We start from the raw sequence: 20,135 nt of genomic DNA, 5'->3' as shown, positions 1-20,135 counted from the left end.
TGCTTGGCCAACTCTTCATCTATCTGCAACTTCAGCAAAAGGATAAGCCATATTTGTATTTGGATAGGGTGGGGATACTAGAGAATACTAACCTTTAATGGCTGATGCCAACTTCAGTGCACCTAAAGTAAAGTATTTTAAAGTGATGCAGTACAAAATATTGCTTCTTATTGGCATAAAAATTGTTATGTCAAAATCTTGAAATGTATTTACATGATCACTAGCTTGGCTTACATGGCAGGGCTATGGAAGATGGTAATAGTGAGCATTTCTGGGGAAATCTTCCTTTTCCACTTTCCACACACTCTTGAAATTCTTGTGGAAGAAGGATCACCTTAAAGTCAATGCTCTACTGATAAAGTGTGACTGTGTAAGAATATTACAGTCTGTCTCTTGGTATGTTAACTATCAGCTGTGGGAGGACCTCTGAGACACATTGGATCATATCAGCAATAGGACTATAAAACTAAAGGAGAAACCTTGACTTTTAGTAGAGTGGACTGAACTATACTGTTATGTCATCAGCTTATCTACCATGTAATGATCTGCTAACAATGTTGAACTCCTAAACTTGCATAATAAAAATTACACAGAATCTCTCCTAATTTGTCATTGTTTCATCCAAAAGATAAGGGGAAGAGGTAAAGAAGATACCAAAATTTTTTTTTAAAATTGAAACAAACAATGAAACAGATGAAACAAATCAATGAAAACCAGCAGAACAAAAAAGAAAATGCAAGAAGAAAAAAAAAAAATCCCAATACCTCAAAAAATAGCCATCCCTCCTTGCCATAAGCCTTCCTGTCTTATCATCTAATCACTAATTTGTCTCCTAGAGAGAGGTTCCTTTAGAATACCTCCCATATTTGACTCCTGAAGGTGTTTCATACTATTTCCCTATAGTATTTTCTTAACCTATTAGATACTGATTTGTTGGGGAAGTGTGATCAACACAGCTGATGAACCATAAGTGAAGTAGCCAAGATCACAAGCCTGATGCTTCAGCTTTAACTCTCACTTTGTACAGGTGAGCAACTTAACACATAGCAAACATGAGGTTTGTCTGAAAAATGAAAAGGTGCAAGTACTCATTTTTCATAGGACACTATTAAATAGAGCTTTACGGGTATGCTTAGTAGTTATTTTACCAGGAATAACATGAGCAATGCTTGAAGGGGCCAGTAAAACAGATGTGTCTTAGTGCTGGCAGAATAGCAACATTCCAAGCCTGTTCTTTGGGTTCTTTCACTGCTAGCTTTCCAAAGGAGACAGAATCACCTCATATGCATTCAAATGATATACAATTATCATTTGGTATGGATTTGTGCTTTAACACCTTCTTACAGTTCTAGAAAATACAAGCACTGAGAGTTTTCAGTGCTGATGTATGAATTTTAATAATTTCTATGGCTAATAAAGACCTGACCAAGTATAAAGCAATTCCCATCATTGGAGAAAAAAAATCTCTTAATCAGTCTTGTCCTTGCTCTCACTGTACTGATTGTAAATAGTTTTAGACAGGGCTAAAAAAAGTGTAGCAGCACTCTCAGCTTGATAGACGAGTATGCTGAAATGGTTGCTCTTGATACATTTTTTCAGTTAGCATATTCTGTGAAAAATTAGAAGCAAAGCAAAATAACAAAATCTTAATAATTTCCTCCTCTCTCTCTAATTCTGATGGAGATTATGAGGAGAATAATCCAGGAAGGGAATCAAGATTGGGGAAAATATAAATACATGTTCAAACACCCATATTTCCTCCTTATGAATGCCCTTTCTATGACAGAGATGTCCAAACAGCACTTAAGTAGCAACAGCAAAATGCCTGACAGACAGGCATGATAAGTAATGGCTCAAACTGTTTGCAAGCCAGACAGAAAGGGTGACTTTTTCTTTCTTTTTTTTTTTTTTCCCTGAAAATCCTTTAAGGTAAACTCACTCCCTGTCTGCTGGCATGCAGCCATTTTCCTATAAATTCATATTACAGTGCTGTATTTCTAATGGATTGGGTATGGTGCTTTTCCATTTTGCTAATGAGAAAAGCTAAAGGCCATTACTTGTTCTGATTAAGATCCCAAGGGAAGAAATGTGATGTGTATATCACCAGGCCATACCTAAAGGAAGTATTTGGCATTTCCAATCAATCAGATGAAGGGTAGACAGAAAAAGTCTTGTCCTGTGACTGCAGAGGAAGAAGATATAGGGGGAAAAGAAACCATAGAAAGTGTCTTTAAAAGGTGACTTACAGGAATCAGTTATAATGATATTAGTATGATCAATGACTAGGGCTACTATCTGGGAAGGATGTAATTACCAAAATGAAAACTTTCAAATGGGAAGCCTGATCAAGGGCAGAGGTACTGTCATATTTCTCAGAGCACTGTCAGCTCTCATCCAGGCAATGTATTACGGTGTCACTCACAAGCACTGCGAGGCTGTGCTTCCCTGGGGTGGGAGCAGACCTGGGAGTGAGGGATTGAGAAACTTTGCATCCAGCTCAGAAACATGGGTAAGTCTGGCCCCAAAGGCAAATTCAAGATAAAGAAAGATAAGGCTGGGCAGAGGGGAAAACAGAAAATTCCCAGTCATGACTGGCTCTAAGGAAGGTTTTGCAGCAGTGCACATTTAAAAACCATTTCAAGAGAGAGAGAAAGGAAATACTATAGACTGATGAGCTACTTGTCATAAAGGAGAGGAAACAAAAAAATGTACCAAGAGAAGCACTGCTCCATTTACAGAAGGATGGTCTGGAATATCCTCTAAGATGTTTCAATACGCAATTCCTACATGTTTAATTCTGTTGTCATAGAATTTTTCAAATTTATATCTGAATGAAATACAAAGTTTAGAGACAGTTTTTCATCCTTTTTTTCAGTGGCTGCATAGTAACAGCTTGAAAATGGTACAAGATAGATGCTCCAGATGGCAAATAAAATGAATAGAGCTTGAAGATGGGTGTTCTAAGAGAGAACAAGATTCCTTGACTGTGTCACAATGCACAGTCAGAGGTGTAGATATACTGTAAATAATATATTAATTTCACATAATAAATCACTCTGGAACATTAAAACTGACAAAAAAAAATCTACCACACTCCATCCTCTCAAATGGAATTCCAGATTAATGGAACATTTCTGTCAATGACAGCAAAACTATAATAACTGATAAGGTCAGCAGGAGAGACTGTCCTGTACTCTCCCAAATCTGTATTAGAGCAGGTTTAGCTTTCCTCTATAGGACACCACTGATTCTTTACAGATACTTGGGAATGCTTCAGATACTGCCAGTTGGGAATGGAAAGAAAGGCTGTAACACTTTCCCCTCCATGTGCTTTAAAAGAACATTTTCAACCCCTCCCTTCATCATGAGATCAGGAGGCAAAGGTGAGAGATGTATTTCTCTTAAATATTATTGGTGACAAGGCATGGATGAAACATACAGTGCCAGAAAAAAAATAAGAACCACAGCTGAGAAAGCCCATCTACAGCTATCAAACTGAAATTCAATCATCTTCAGCTTTCCTTAAAGGCATATATTTAAAATATTCCACACAGGCCCTAACAGGAGTCCTCAGTGAGCTCTTCTGACCCCTCTGCTCCAATCATGCGAAAAGGAACAAATGCTGAACAAATGCACCCCAGCCTGTACAGGCAAGCAATTCTGGCCTCCTCTAAATGCCAGCCTAGTCAGGGAATTGTTCTTCTCAGGAGGATCTTGCAGAGTACCTATTTCTAGGCTAGGTTATCCATTCTGGTTCTTTGATGCACTTCTGGCTCTGGCACATGGACTGACTGGAAAGCTCAGACATCTTCATTCTGTACTGGCACTCACTGATCAGCATAATGTTCCCTTTCTCCTTTCCTTTTATACACAATATATGTGAAAAAAAAAAAAAAAAAGATTAAGTGCTGTGCAAATATTTGCACAAAGTTCTAACTGCACCACAGATTTCCTTGTCCAAGAATATGACAGAGATGACAAAGTGGCCATTTTTCTGTCAAATAAATTTATATCAGCACTTTAAAGCCACAGGACTTTGCATGATTCACCTTACAAAGAAGGATCGCTGCTGACATACAAGTGTTACACTGAACTCACAGGCCACACTGCTGAAATACAAATTAGCAGAGTTAACACTTAGAAAGCATAAAACTGGCTATTGCTGAAGCTGAATAAGGGCAATTGCAGATTCCTCACACTTAGTGGCTGAAGTCAGGGACAACGAATTTAATCTTAAGATGGGAGGGTGTGTGCGGGGGATGGTTTGCCAGCCTGCCCAGCTGTAATATCCCCTAACAGCCTGGAAGGAATGGTAATTGTGAACTGAAACAGCATCTGCTTAACTGTCATCCTTGCCTCAGGACTGGAACTCTTTTTGTTTGTTGTGAAGATCATGAGAAACACTACATGGAGCATGAAGATGAAAACAGAGCAAGATTAAAAACATTAAATACAACCACCAAGACACAGCTGTCCATACTGCTAGTGAACTCGGGGAAATACAAATGCCAAAATTAGACATTCATGATATAATTTGGTATGGGAATTTAGAACACTGAGTTAAGTGCAAAATACTGTTTTAAAATATTTTTTTCATTATTATTAATATAGAGGACAGATTGTTACACACTATTCAGCAAGAAGCAATTAAGATTCACTGCTAGGCAGTAAAGCCAAATGTAACTTCAACTGGTAAAATCTTCTCTTTTCTTACTGAGAAGAATGGGCCAATTAGTTCAGCTGCCTTGACCAGAACAGCTTATGGCAGTCCATCACACTGGGACTCTGAGCTTTGCCTCAAATGTACAGCTGAGCATCCCTGGGTTTAGAACAGGAGCTGCTGCCCATACTCTAAGAAAAACTACACTGTACAGAGGTAATTTACCTCAAAGGGAATTGAAGAACTTGCATTAATAAGTTCTTAAATAAATGGTTATTTATTCAAGTGATGCTATAAGTTTAATTAATATTTTTTAAAACACCTTGATGATATAAAATGTTTTATAGGTGCTGCTGTTGCTATTTGTCAGTTGTTCTCTGCCTCAGGATGTCTCTGAAAAGACTGGAGTCCTGTTGTGTTTGGGAGGAAAAGCAAATGCTACAGATTCCCTCCTGTATAATTTGTACCTTAGGGAAAAAATAAAGAAAAAGAAGAAATGTTTGCATAAATCTGCAGGATGTGTGCAGAGGGAGTTAAAATACTTCCATAGAAATGCCATAGCTTCATAAACTGAACTGACTGAACTGCCTAAAAAATAAGTGCTTCAAACTATCAGTAAGTACTGAAATTTCTTAGCCTACAATAGGATCAACTCTGCCTGCAAAGATCTCTGTATAACAATTATAGACAAGAGACATTAATACTTTACACTTCTATGCCAAACTTGTAATTGCAATCATATAATTAAGAGTCCTTGGAACACATATCCAATAGTGTATGCAGTAAAAATCCTAATATTAAAAATAAGCTCAAGATGATGCCATGGTGCTTAAGCCATATTTTTCTGTTTTGAAACACACAAAAAAAAAATAACACTGCTCATGACATTTGTATGAAAACTAATGAAAGACAAAAGTGGATTTATAAGCCTTGAAATGTATTATTTTCTTTGCCTTCTGTTGCAGATTAATTACTGTAAATTTTTCCATCAATCATTTTCGGATTTCCAACTCTGTTACACTCAGTTTTAAACAAAGGATAAAGATTTCAGCAAGGTCAGTGGTCTTCTGCTCTCAGTACTGTTCAGGTGCAAATAAAATAAGGAAACCTACTTCTTCAACCAATGGCCACACACTGAGTGGAATTTTTCGCTACTATTTCCTTATGTCCCCTAAGACATCAAGGAAATCTGAAATTGTTGCTACTTGCATTTTTTAGTTATGGATAAACTTCATGTAATACAATAATCTTATAGAATGTTGTCATGGTTTAACATGTCAAACCACCACAAATGTGTATAGGAAAATAATACCAATCAATCAAATTATGGCCATTTTGTTGGAAAAGCCATTTATTTCAAGAAAACTAAAGATTCTGACATAAGTCCATTGTCTTCAGAGGAAATCAATTGTACTAAAGCTAGTTAGGAGCATTTGTATGTTAAAAGAAAGTCAGCAAAATAGCTTTTGTTAAAAAGTTATGTTTGAACACTAAAATTTTGAGCACCAATTTTGATTCTGTGGATAAACTAGGCAAGGTTATCTGTGGGAATACCATCATAGCCCAATTCACACTTCCCCTTGGTATTGTATTTTTGTCACTGGTTTGCACCTTCAAAAATAGCAATTGAAAAAAGAACAAATACAACTCATTTTTCAGTCAAATGCAGATGTTTCAGGTGGAAAAGGCTGACAGCAGAGCAAAATTACAGTAAAGAGGAGGAAGGGAGCAGTCAGGTGCCTGAGCGGTTGAAAAAAAAAAATCACTTTGGAAATCATAGCACCTTTGGTCTATTCTGCAAACACTACACACAGCTGTGGTTAAAAAGCCAGAGAACACAAACAGCATGAAGTTCTTGCATCAGTGAAATCAGTTTGTGTCATATAAATATTATATTGATTTAAGAGAAACCCCCGAGGGAAACACAGCAAAGGAAAATCAGGAGTTGAGGCTGGCAAATGCCTCAATAATTGGACACTTAGATACTAAAGTTTTAAATTTTCTGTTGCTGTATTACAACTACTAATATTGAAAAGGTAAACTAATAATATTAAAAAGGCAAAATTAGAAGCATACAGGTGATTATATCACATTCAAAAGTCATAAAGTGTTATGAAGGATAGAGCAGTCCTTCACAGAACCAGAAAAGGAGGTGCCTTTGGATACGAGCGCTCCCTGGACCCATCCTGATGAGGTGGTGCTCACCTCTGCCACACAGTAGAAATCTGCTGAGTTCAACAGTTCATCACCTTGCTAGAAAAACAATTCAATTCAGCAAACTCCCAAATTCACTCAACACAGTTGCTCTCAAACCCCTTGCTACAGCTCAATGAAAAGTGCTGACTGAGATGTTTCATAGTAAATATTAGGTATAGCAGAAATCTCCTCCCAAATTGAGTCTTTCAGGAGCAAGAGGATTCTACAGCCTCCGAGCTCTGACACAGAAACACCCATAATTCACAGATAATAAAATACCAGCAGAGGGCACAGAGGTTATTGCCATCAGCAGCTCCCTATAGATTTGTAAATAATTTGAACAAAGCTTATCCTTTTCTGAGAACTTCAGGCTGAAATCATTGTATATGCAGGATACCAGTGTCTTGCACAATGTATGAAGCCTGTACCTTTAGCTCCTTCATTTAACCTTGCTTCACAAATGAGTGAACCCTGAACAGGCTACTATTTCCAGAAGAAAACAAGAAAGATACCTCAAAACCACTGGTAATTTGTCTTACAGGAAGTTTAAACCTTTGGGGTACCAGTTTGCCAACCATCTGATAAGCTATGTGGATTAACTGTGAAATGCATTGTGAGCTGAAATTCAGTGGGATATGATATAGGAAAAGGCAATGAAATTCAATGGAATATTATTTTTGTGAGCAGCTGCAGGTCCAGCACTTTGTCCAATACACAAGTTATGTTATCTCTTCCATTGTGATTAAAATATGTAAAATACTGAACATCTTTCAGATTAAATTCACTTTCAACTCCATTGTATGTGTTTTCAGTAACATGGCAACAGGTCATCTTCCAAAACACTGCAACACTTGCAATCTAGTGTTTCTGTGAAGTCCCAATACCTCTTGAATTAAAAAATTTCCCTTATGAAAGAACATGGGAAATGTAATTCAAAGGTTGCTGCTCAGAGCAGAAACATTTTGCTTAACAAAATTTACCCATCTTATTGGAAAGAAAAAAAAATAAAATCTAAAGAGTTCAGTATACTCCCTAATCACACAAAACATGTTGAAATTAATCAATCTTACCTCTTGGTTCCAAATGATTTTTAGTAAGACAATACTGTGAATGGTCAGTTGCAACATATGTTTACTCTTTGACTGTAAACCTCAGACATTGCAAATAAAATGTTCTTTTGATGCACAGCTCTTTTCTGAATCTTGGTACGTCATGCTCAGTAAACATTTTTGAAAGTTTTTATAATATCCTGAAGTCCTGGTATTTAAATGAATATTACTTGTTTTGAACTGAAATAACAATGTCTCTTTGTGATGAAAAACAGAGGTTGGAGATGAAAAAAGGCTATTAGCCACTGCTCTGGATTTGTGTCAACACCTGGAAATTCCTCCTGTGGATTTTAAAGTCCAGTTGAGTTCTAGATGTCCAAAGCAATGAACTTCATTTCAAACACTTGTCTAGCTCTCAATGTCTTCTGCAACATATTAAATGTTTTCTCTATTCTATTTTCATAAACTTGTTGTTAGCACCACTAAAATTTCTTTTCCTTTCCAGGGATACCCTTCATGCACCTATGTTGTGTTGTAAACCACTGTTGTCTTTCACCTTCACACCCTTTTCTTTCAACTACAGTTTACATCTCTCTCTGGGAGAGTTGATACAGTTCAAGTGCTTCACCTTAAACCTAAATGACATTGTGGGAAGGACTGCACCAGTACTTAAGATAAACTAGCTGGTTTCCTATATAATTTATCATGTTGTTCTTTTCCACTGACAATACAGCTTCTTCAAGGATTTCAAGACTTCTTGCTGCGTTTATGTGCACTTGCACGTGAGGAGTAATGACCGCAGATCTGCTTCCCAGCTCATGGCAGAGAAGAGCTGTGGAAGCAGCACCTCTGGGAGACACTTGCTTTTCACATGGCCACAGTTTTGAAAAACACCCTTCACCTCTCTAAGATCCTCAAACTTGCCTTGTATTACAGAGCCTCCACAGAACTTGTCTTCACCTCTTATATTTGGATTTATTATTCTCTGGAAAGCATATTCCTCATTTCAGTCAGAATTACCCAAGCCTTGTTTAAACACAGGCAGGACAATAAAAACATGTTTCATTCTAATAAGGCAAAGAGTTCTCTTCTTGATTGAAAAATGGAAAACACATTTACAAAAGAGAACCATATAAAGAAAATACAGATGACAGACCTGACATTTAGAGTACTTTTGTTTTCCACCTCTTATTGAGTTTGTCAGTTGTAGGTGTGGCAGGATGTTTCAAACCTAGAATAATTTTCAGGATTTTTTTTAACCTATTATTTGTTCCTCTCTTCTACCTCTCTGTCTGCTAAATAAAGAGATTCTTTCTCTCCCCAAAACTTGCCCTGTCATTTATAGAATCAGCACAATTTCACAAGAAAATATGTGAACATTATATTTTTCCTCTTGAAATTCAAAGTATTTAGGTAAATAGCCTACTAGCAGTTAGCAAAATTAGTTCACAATCTTGGTTCATCTGTAGGAGAGATGTCAACAAAAATTTCTGGGAGTATGACTACAGATGAACCTTTTTGGGGGGGGATATTCTGCAGGCCACTAAATTTATGTCAGATCCTACTAGTTTTATGGCTTTTAGCTCCTATTCATTACTACAAAATAAAAAAGTTCATTTTATATGCAGTGCATGGATATCACTAAATAAAAAAACAACATGCTTGGAAGAAGCGGCTTTGAACTGCACTCCCATTCACCAGGTCGCACTTCTAGAAATCCCAAAAAGAACTGCAGCAGTCATATTTAAGAAAATATATGAGAAACAAGCCTCTAAATGTTCTAGTTTACAGTTATGTAAAGTCATCTGCAAATCAATTATATGAATGAGGTTAGTTTTATGATGAAAATGAAGTTATATTAGTTAGGACTTTTCTGGCTGATACTTTTTGCTTTGCTGATCCATCACTGTTGCTTTGTGTTGATGTGTATTTTTATCACCACAATCAGGGAGTTGATTCCTTCTCTAAAAGGGAATCTGGGCTAATGTCACTTTGAGTCAGTAGCTGATACCTCAAAGAGAGGCAACAAAAGCTCTTTGTTCATTTGTGGAAGTGTTGTGTGAAGGTAAAATTTAACACAGAATAAAAGCTACTGACCTGCTGGGCTCAGATGAAGTGGTGCATGGACCAAAAATGGAATTCCCTCCATCTATGTTTATTCACCTTTTACATTTTCCCTCCCTGCCTATGAAAGGTAGTGGCTTTGAAGATTGGAACATTGCACACAAAGGCAAACAGTAAGCCACTACCAACAAATGGCAGGAAGGTAGAGCTGAATTCAGAAGAGAAGGGGGAACACTACAGAGATATGATTTTATAAACTCTATTCATTCAAAAATACCATCTAGCCACAGCTATGGTCATACACAGACTGTAGAACCCCTGTTGAAACAGATGAGCAGAAAGAGTCTCACCGACACAAGAGCTGATGATTATTGACTGCTTAGAATCTGGTGCTTTTCACTGAGTGCCCCTTTTTATCTCAAATTACACGAGGTAAATTGGAACTGCCTTTCAAGAGAATGTTTGGGAAAAAAGGTGCAGGAGGAGTTACTTGTTTTTTATAAATCTCACAAGAATTTATGCTGATCTTCTCCCTTCTAACCAGAATCAATTCTCCTTAAATGGATCTCCTGCCCCAGACAGCTCCATGTTGTTAATCACTTACATTTTCCCTGGACTTTGGCTGAGTAAAAGCATAAGGAAGATCTTAGTTTCAGCCTGAACTAGGCTATTTCATTTGAAATGGGTTCAATCCTATGTTTTCCACACAAACAGTAACTGAAACTGTCAGTCAATAAATAAAATAAAAGAGCTCTAAGATTAACACCTGATAACCTGAAAGGCACAAGACTGCAAAGAAACTTTGCTCCTGTAGCTCTCCAAGGACCTTGTGACATACAATTAGAATAACAGAGAGTACTTTTTGAACAAGAATCTGAACATGAGGGGAATGTGATGATGTTTCAGCTCCCTGTAGCTGTAGTATCTGCAAATAGAATGGGAGATTAAGCAGGAAAAAAAAGCAACCCTATCTAACAAAGCAGTTATTCTGCTGAGGCCTTCAGGTGACATTTTAAACCACCAGTGACCATGGGGTATCCAAAGGAAATAAAAGATAAAAAACCTATAACAAGCTTGTTGTTCCATTGAAGGGTTCTGGAGATACCATCAAGCCTTGCTGGCAACAAAAAGAACTAACAAAGTGAAAGATAAGACTGATGTACCTGCATAACAAGCCTGCTATTCCACTGAGAAATTCTGGTGATACTATAAACCAGGAAAGCTGAGTTAAGGTAGTTTGCAGTTTCAACAGGATCCCACATTATGTCATTGCAATTCTTTCACCTAACTGCATTTTTAATACAGAGTATCTGGAACAATTAAACAATTTTTTTTGTTTGTACCTGTTGTTGTTTAAAAAGTGCAGTGGAGGGTTTATTTTGTAAGTTGCCTATCAAGTTTCTAAATTAGAAACTGAAAGTGGAGTGAACATCAAGTGTGAAGAACAATTAAGCAGCCCAGTGGAACTACCAGCTTGAGTAAAAAACCTGGCTTCTACTCACTCTCCCATTGGTATGGGCCTCAAAGGTTTAAGATGAAACAAGGCTACACTAAGGCAGTTCCAAAGGAGAGGGAAAAAAAGCTGGAGTTACCCCTCTGCCTATGAGGACTAACAAAGGCTGCTGTTGAAGATTGCAATGCAAGTTGTTTTCAATTACCATCTCTATAGCAGATTACCTTTGTCAAGTGGGCAGTTTGCTTTATCTCTCCCTTTGAGTGACCACATTCACACCTCCCTTGGGAGGGGACATCTGCTGATAACAGACTATTGAATGTCACTGCATGACTGATAAGAACTGTAGCATCCCATTGTGAGTTGCTCCGCCCAGAGGGAGGAGCCAAGCATTCCTACCCGGATATAATCTGAGATTCTGGAACACCAGCACGGCTTCTCCACTGGATTCCCCAGAGGAACAGCAGCTGTCTCTTCTTCCACTGGATCTTCAGAGGAAGAATACATCCTTCTCTACAGGACCCCCTGCTCCAACAGAGCCACACCTGACACTCCAGGAGGACTGCAGCCACATTTCCAATTGGACTGCCACCAACACCCTGGCCCACAGGGTGTCAGGTTGGGTTCTGAATCTGTCAGTGTTGTTCTAGTGTACTGCATTGTTTATTTTATCCTTTATTTTTTTTCTTTTCTCTATTAAAGAACTGTTATTTCCTGCTCCCATATTTTTGCCTGAGAGCCCCTTAATTTAAAATTTATAGCACTTCGGAGGGGTGGGGAGGGTTTATATTCTCCATTTCAGGGGAGGCTCCTGCCTTCCTTAGCAGACTCCTGTCTTTCCAAAACAAGACATCTGCCTCAAACTATTGAATGAAACTGGAACCCAAGCAGTGTCTGAAATAGATACTAACACCAGGGAGGGGAGGGAAACCCCAACCAAGAAAGTGAGAACAGCAAACTTCCTTCAGGAATGACAAGCAGAGGAAAAAGAATAAAGCAAATCTGCTTCCCACCGAAAAGGCAGATTATTGCTGCTGATGGCCAAACTTGGAAGTGCCAAGGAGCAATAACTGAAAGCAGTGATCAAACTGCTCAGTTTTAACATTTCTAAAGGTTTTTGTATTATATCCACTCAGGCATCAATCACAATGTTATTAAACTACAAAAGAGATGTCAGATCAATGGCTGTATTGGAAACATTTTGAGTGATAGGCTGATGATGGAACAATTCCAGTTTCTATACATTATTAAACACATACTAATGCTGCTCTTTCCGTGCTACCCTTACGGACTCACTCTATTCTCTCTCTACAGTACCTTTTTTAATAGCAGACCTAATTCACCTAGGTGAATATCACATAGGAAAAACAAGACTTACTATAATAAATAATAATAAACTAGGAAAAAAAAAAATCAAGCCTTAAACCTCTTGTCTATCTTCACATTATGCCTTCTGGCATTAAATTTCATTTTAATACAATTGTAGGAGCTGAGACTGGGTTGTCAGCCTTAATCAGAATATTCAGAGCTATTGCTTTCTTGCTGTAATCTTGACATAATTTAAGCTTAGGTTTTCTTTATGTATTTGCCCACAGCTAGCATACCCATGTAAATGCTTTCTTCTCTTTTTGAGTGAAGAGGTATCTATGAAAAATACATATAAATATTACAGAAATCACCCCTCTGGCAGATTGTCTGCTTAACTCCAGATTTCAAGCAGAATGGGGAAGTGATCAGAACAGCACATGTGCCTCTCAATTCATCAGCAACAAAAACTCTATTTTCACCGGCAGAAATCAATTTGATTTTCATAAAGGCAAAAAAGAATTATGTTCTTGGTGGATAAAGCACAGAGCACAGTAACTGGGACGTGCAAATGCTGTACCAGTTTCTCTCACAACACAGGAACATAGGGGTCAAGATGCCATAAATGGCACACCTTTACCTCCTCTCTCCCTCCAGTGCCCTGTATCATCTTTTGGCATTGGAATAATGCAAAGATGGATTTGCAGCTTTTCCAGGCATCTTGATAGCCTGCTTAGGCATCCTCCTGATTGGGGAGTGCTTGGTATAGCAGAGATGTCTAATTTTATGTGGACAATTCAATAATAGATAAGAATTAAGAATGTTAAAAATATAATAAAATGAAATGAAAAATGCATTTTTTGGGAGGTTGGATAGAAAGAAAACTTATTGACCCTATTAATGGCAAATAGTTTCCTAAACAAAATTATTTGGATTTTGGAGGGAAGGCTTTACCCAGCACAAGGGAAATGCAGCTGACCACAAGTGACTCTATAGGAAAACTATGTTTTGACAGCTGAATTGGAAGCTCCCAGATGGAAGTGAACACCCTAGCATCATGAAACCCAACCTGGTCACCCACCTTGGGCTGGTGACCAAATAAAAAATTGGACAGAGTCAGCTGCCCCCTGGATTCCCAAGGGCTTTAATGTGTGCTTCAGGGCTGAGAGATCAAAACCCAAATCCAGTTTTTGGATTCAAGGCACAAAATGGCAGAGGCTGCTGTTACTCAGGTCACTCGCCTCACCACAGAGCTAAAGAGCAAAGGAAGATGGAATGGCTCCCTCTGCGAAGGGAGATGGAATGGCTCCAGCCTGGACAGAATACTTCAATGTTTTAAGGAACATCAAAAGGCTGAGTAATTCCCACAAGATATGAAGATGCATAGACCCTTATGCTATTTCTCTAGCTCACTCACTAGAGAATAGATTTTTTGTTGAAGCAATGTTTTAGGAACCCAGTATTCATCCTGAACCAGGCAAGTGTGGAGGTGGTTTTGAAGTCAACTCTCACTTAAGAGACCACAGGGGTCTGTTTCGGCTGAAAAATATGTTATGTTAATTAGCAAAATGCTTTGTCTAAGGAAGTGAACATATGAAAGCCTTCCAATAAAAACTGCTTTGCATACTGCAAGCTTTTAAATTAAATTGGGACAGAGTTACTGCCAAGAGTGAGTAGAATTATTTGAGCAGAATTATTTGTGACTTTTTGTCTTGTTTGCCTAAAAAAATCTGGCTGGTTTCTTGAAAGGTAGCTGGTGGCTCTTTATTGCACTCTGTTGCACAGTTTTAAGGATAAAATTGAAAAATATATTCATAATAGAAATGTATCATTTATATCTTTTATCTCCCATAAAACCTAGTCCTGCTGAGGTTCTCACAGTAGTATGGCTTGGACTTGGCACAATTCTTCATGCTTTATGCTCTCAATTCTCCTCTCTCTGGACCAAAACTCAGAATTCCAAATAAATGAAGTAAAAATATCTCTAAATACATCAAATTTCTAAATAGCTCGTGTTCCCCATGTTTTTTGTTTGTTTGTTTGTTTGTTTTCCTGTAACAAATACATGCTGAAGAATGAATTTCACGTCTGGATGGATACATCCAGCAAAACTGCTACTGGCAGCCCAAATTGTGATTTCTGATAGGAGAAATTCCCAACAGAAGAAACTCTCTATGATATCCATGATTATACTGCTTGCATGAGTATTTAAACTGAATATGGTGCTGATGCTGTTTTTATCTAAGAGAAATCTTGTATGTGATAAAATAGGGTGTCATTTGAGATGTTTGGAAAGCCTATGGATATTGTAGCACTCATCAATTTTTTACTTTTCTTGCTCTTTAAGTTTTCTGAAAATGACTTAGGAGTTTTACAGATAGTAAACATAAAGCTTTATGGTATACCTCTGAATGTATTTTAACAAATTATCACAGGGAATGCTGCAACCTTGAAAGATAAAACTGTATAAAGAGCTAGGAAAAGAAAGGAAAGGTTTTCATTTGGTTGCAGTAACATGAGTTCAGGATCTCATTGTCAGCCACTAGATGACCCACTGCCTCTCAGAGTCCTTTGCCTGACTCCCCAGATGGATTTGTTACTGTAAGCACTGTAACAGTGGTCTCAAGCAAGAAGAGAACATTAACTGGGAATTTTCTAGTTTGCATTAAGATTGTGAGACAATGAGTGCAAAAGACAATGTCTGTTAAGTGTTATGGAATTGAAAATGACAGGCAGAGGAAGAAATTCATAGGAGTTGCCCAACAGCATAATCAGAACTCATTTTCCATTTCCTTGCCTTAACTTTTAAACAAGCTTTGGAATCACAATAATTACACATGCAGAAATTCTCACTAGACCAAGCATTTCCTTCAATTTCATGAAGGGGAAAATGCTGAGATTAACTTTGCCATGTAATTCCTACTTATTTTGATTGTTGAATGCAACATTTAAAATGCCAGGAATAAACAATGAACCATCATATTTAAGTTTCATCAGAAAAAAATACAGAACCCTTACATCTTAACTGAGATTTTTTAAAGAGGTGGGAAGAGACACTGGAGTTAGAATTAAATTCAGCAGATAAGGAAGAAGCAGCAGAAGAGAAGAGATCAGGAAGAGAGCCAACATAGAGAGTTAAATAACTGTACAGATGCAACTGTATTAAGTACCTTATTCAACTAAAAAAAAGTTGGAAAATTGTGTTCCTATAGATTAGTATCAAGTAGAACAGTGGTGAAAGAAGGGTAAGGGCATAACAGAGCATGTTATGTAATTACATGTTTCATGCGTGCTAAAGTAACAGAAGCGTAATATGCGTTACCTTAGAAAAATCAGTAAGCAAGAGATGCTGTGCAATAGAGAAAGAAAGAGTGATCTTACCGTTCCTGTTGTGCCCAAGGAAAGGTGGTTCATCTGTTGGGTCAGAGGGCCCATCATGCTTGCTGGCTGCATTGACATAGTGTGGTCCATTGTTGGTGTTATCACAGCACCCTAGAAACACACATTATTTACAGTTCAACCTCTCACGTTAAAAAAAAAAAAAAAAAAGAAGAAGAAAAAAAGGCATTCTTTAAATGAGTGAACCTGACTGAAAACTTGACATGAATCTTAAAAGACACTAATACATCTGTCAGAAAAAATATGTTTTGCTCCTATTGACAACCAAGCTACACACATATATTATTTGTACTGCTAATGAGGCCATTTTATGTCAGCTCCAATTAAGCGTCATTTTTTACTTCATTGCTTCTGACAAACAAATGCATATGTTCTTTCTATGATGAATGCTACTGTACATTGCAAAATGCCTGTCATTTCCATTTTTCCATATCCTATATAGAGCAATCTTACAGACAGAACACATATGTCCCCAATTTTCTCTGCCTTCTAAAGCCTTCAGTCTTAGAGATCTTCAGCCTATTATGGTAATTATCTTGGATTTTTCCAGTCTCAATTAAGAACTCTTACTCATGGTATTTTCTAGCTGGTTAAGTAAGACTAGCTATTGACAGTGAGTTTGGTAGTGACACCCATTTAAAACACATACACAGTGTTTAAAAGCATTTTTCTTCTCTGCATGAAAAACAAAGACATTAATAACAAAGACCATATGTACTAAAGCAAGACTGAGACTTTGACCAAAAAATGAAACAAAAACATGCCAGGGGAGCTTGAGAGAGAGAGAGCTCCTTTGCCATTCATATTCCTTGGTTTTTGCTCTCCCACTCCCCAAGGTCCCATGCTGGCAAAATCATGACTTAGTGAAGTGTTGATTCTCTTCAGTTCTATATTGTAAAATGCTATTTCCTGTGTTGGTTAGAGAAAGCCAGTCAGAAAGTGTGGTCTGCTCTTTTTCTTGCAGATAGTGACATAAGGCAGTATTTCCAGTCATTTCTTCATAAGAAATAATAATTTTACTTTGCATGCATCTTTGTGTGTGCACATCACAAACTTGCACAATCACATTACATCTACTACAAAGTGTGAAAAATGTAGATGAATGTATCTGTTCAAAAAAATTGACTTTTTTTTCCCCCTTTGAGAATACTGGAAAAATTCACCTATAAACAAACTTTTTTAACCAACCCGTAAAACAAACTTGTTTCAAAACTCATAGCATATCTGTTCTTACATGTCTATCTCACATTTACATAGAGCTATTTTTGCAAAGGATCTGATTAGAAGCTAAGGATTTCAAATTTTCAGTTGCAAATAGAAATAAATAAAAATACAAAATTCTGGGGAAATACCAATTCAATTTTGCCTCACCTTCCAGCCATATTTTTTCTATGTACATCCTATCTGAGAAGTATAGAGTTTGCAGCCCCTGCAAGCTCATTCCTTGCATGCAGTGGGGTAAGAAGAAAGTAGGCTCATTTTGGTCAGTAATTTTTGCAATATCCTCAGCATATGAAATACATACACACTTGCTTTATGTCACAGAGTGGATTTACATTGCATTGACAAGAGTCCCTAAAGAAATCTGACAAATTACAGAAGCTAGCCTCTGTGGAGTACCTGTCATGATTCCAAATAAATGCTTAGGAAACAAGCCGATCAGTGTGCATGTATCAAACCTGCAACACTTCCCACTTTTGCCACTTTATTGGGTATTATCAATTTGCACTGGTTTACATTGATTAATTTATGGATTAACTCATCTAATGAACCACCACACAGTGAAGTCTTCCCTTTGGGTGCAAGAGTCTAAAAGCAAGTCTGCCATCCAGCAGTTCCTGCATAGCAGAATCAATGCAACAGTCTGAAAAAGAGCTGTGCATAACAAAAATAATCTTCTTTTGGTTTTGAAATCAGTGGCTTCAGACACCAGGCAGCCAGATGAGGTTCTAGGGTTTGGGCTTCAACTGCACTTTTTGGTTTATGATAGGACATTGTAAGCTCTATGCTCAGAGTGATCAGCATTTTTACTCTATCAAACCATCCGCGCTCAAATTAAATTTGTCAACTGATAAACAGTTCTCAGTTCCCTCTACAGGCAGTGTTTTCCTTTGGCTGAATGAAAGGTGGAGAATTGCCTCAGGCCTTTTCATGACAGACAAGTTGGGCTCCCACTTGTGATGTCAAGGAAGGTGATTCTCCCTCTCTTCTCCATGCTCATGATATCCCACTTTGAGAGATGCATCCAGCTCTGGGTGCCCCAGCATAAAGAGAATTTGGACCTGTTTGAGAGGGTCCAGAGGGGGGCCATCAGGGTGATCAGAGGGCATCAATGTATGTAAGCATCTGAAGGGAAGGTGCTAAGAGCATGGAACCAGGCTCTTCTCGGTGTTGCCAAGCAATCAGGCAAGAGGCAACAGGCAGAGATTGATGCATAGGAAGTTCCTGGGGAAGAACTTCTTTACTGTGCTGGTGATCCTGCACTGGAACAGGCTGTCTAGAGAGGCTGTGGAGTCTCCCTCACTGGGCATACTCAAGAGCCCTCTGGATGCAATCCTGTGTAAAGATGCTTATTGCAAATATACAGTTGGAGGAACTTGCTGTGATTATATATGTGACAGACTTATAACTATTTCTGGGTTTAATTCAGGAACCTGGAAATAAAGAAGGGGCAGTGGTGAAGGAAGTCTTATGGTTAGTGTAACAAATGTCACTGCCAGACATAGAATGGAAAAATCTGAGAGCAAATGTCTTTCAGCAAATAAGTAAGCACAACAGATATTGCAAACAAACTATTAAAAAAATATGGACGAGAGAGAAAATATATCAAGGACAAAAAATTGCTCAGATACAGAAAACATATAATTTTCAAATTGAAAATATATATTCCTGTCCCTAAATATACACCATTTAATACGCTAGAAAAAGAAGCTGGGAAAACAAATAAAATACTTGCAGCTTTCCTAAGACAGCTTAACATGTTTTAAGCTGACAGTTACCTAGAGCAGAGAATTACATGCATTTCCCAGATCATTAATTCACCAGTTCAGAATCTTCTTGTGATCACGTAGGAAAGAAATTATACTTAATTAAGGAAATATTGTCTGGTTGTTAGGGCGACCCTCAGTCTCCAGACCATAATGCGTTTCATATTACATGCTGTCAAGTCCATTCATATTCAATTTATTTAGCTGTAGAAGACAAAAATGTCTTGCCTCAGATGTTGCCATCATATTAAAAGTAATTTGATTCTTTTCAGCCTATAATATGTAATTGCTGATAAACATCCAGTTGGCTACTGGCAAAGGTTATATCAAACATATTGTTTTGTCTTCATCTGTTTGGATGTCTGATTTTACTGAGCTTATAAATGTATAGAAAGACATCTACAGCATTGCAAACTATTACTTAAAGCCCATTTTAATGGCAAAAAACCTTTAGAAGAAATTATAATGAGATTTTTGCCACCGTCTTTGCCAAAAAAAGTAGTTGTCCTGACAATTATTTAGATCTGTCCTGTTGCCCTGTTGCCTCAGTAAGATGACATTTATTTTTTTTTTTTAGTTCCCACAAGAAACTGATTATAATGACTTTTAAATTTGGCAAGATACTCTCAGCATATGATTTGTCCTACAATTTTGTTGATGCTAGAGTGGCCTTAAAAGAAATTAACAGACCAAATGGTAAGGAATAATGATAAAGACAAGCATGGTTTTTGTAACATTTTGATAAACCTAAGATAAGCAGCCATACACATTTGATTTCCTCTTCACTATATTTGAAAGACCTTGCTGTTTTAGAATGCTTTAAGCTTTATGAACATACTTTTCCTATAAGAAAGTAAATGTATATATCTCAGAATATAGTCTATCACTTACAGAGAGAGAAACTGGACTTTATCAACACTGCACATCCCCTCTATAGCAAAAAACTCAAATTACAGGAAGGACACCAAATACAGTTTGGTGTATGAGGGAAAATATCTTTAAATATTTGCCAATATCAAAAG

At 37.5% G+C, this 20,135-nt stretch overlaps 1 protein-coding gene across 6 annotated transcripts in view; it reads right to left on the bottom strand.

Annotated features, from left to right (window-relative positions):
- Nucleotides 1-20,135, bottom strand: part of RBMS3 (RNA binding motif single stranded interacting protein 3) — a 707,113-nt gene that overhangs the window by 23,679 nt on the left and 663,299 nt on the right. For all 6 annotated transcript variants that reach the window (XM_071429410.1, XM_071429411.1, XM_071429414.1 and 3 more), the window contains one exon: nt 16,109-16,219. In XM_071429410.1, the coding sequence (XP_071285511.1) occupies nt 16,109-16,219 (111 nt within the window). The remainder of the gene's footprint in view (nt 1-16,108; nt 16,220-20,135) is intronic.

This window comes from Agelaius tricolor, unplaced genomic scaffold, assembly GCF_023055355.1.
Source record: "Agelaius tricolor isolate 1412-34295 unplaced genomic scaffold, bAgeTri1.0.p SCAF_6, whole genome shotgun sequence".
NCBI classification, from domain to species: Eukaryota; Metazoa; Chordata; class Aves; order Passeriformes; family Icteridae; genus Agelaius; species Agelaius tricolor.
The sequence above is the reverse complement of the archived record's forward strand: the minus strand, read 5'-3'. Positions and strand labels throughout refer to the sequence as shown.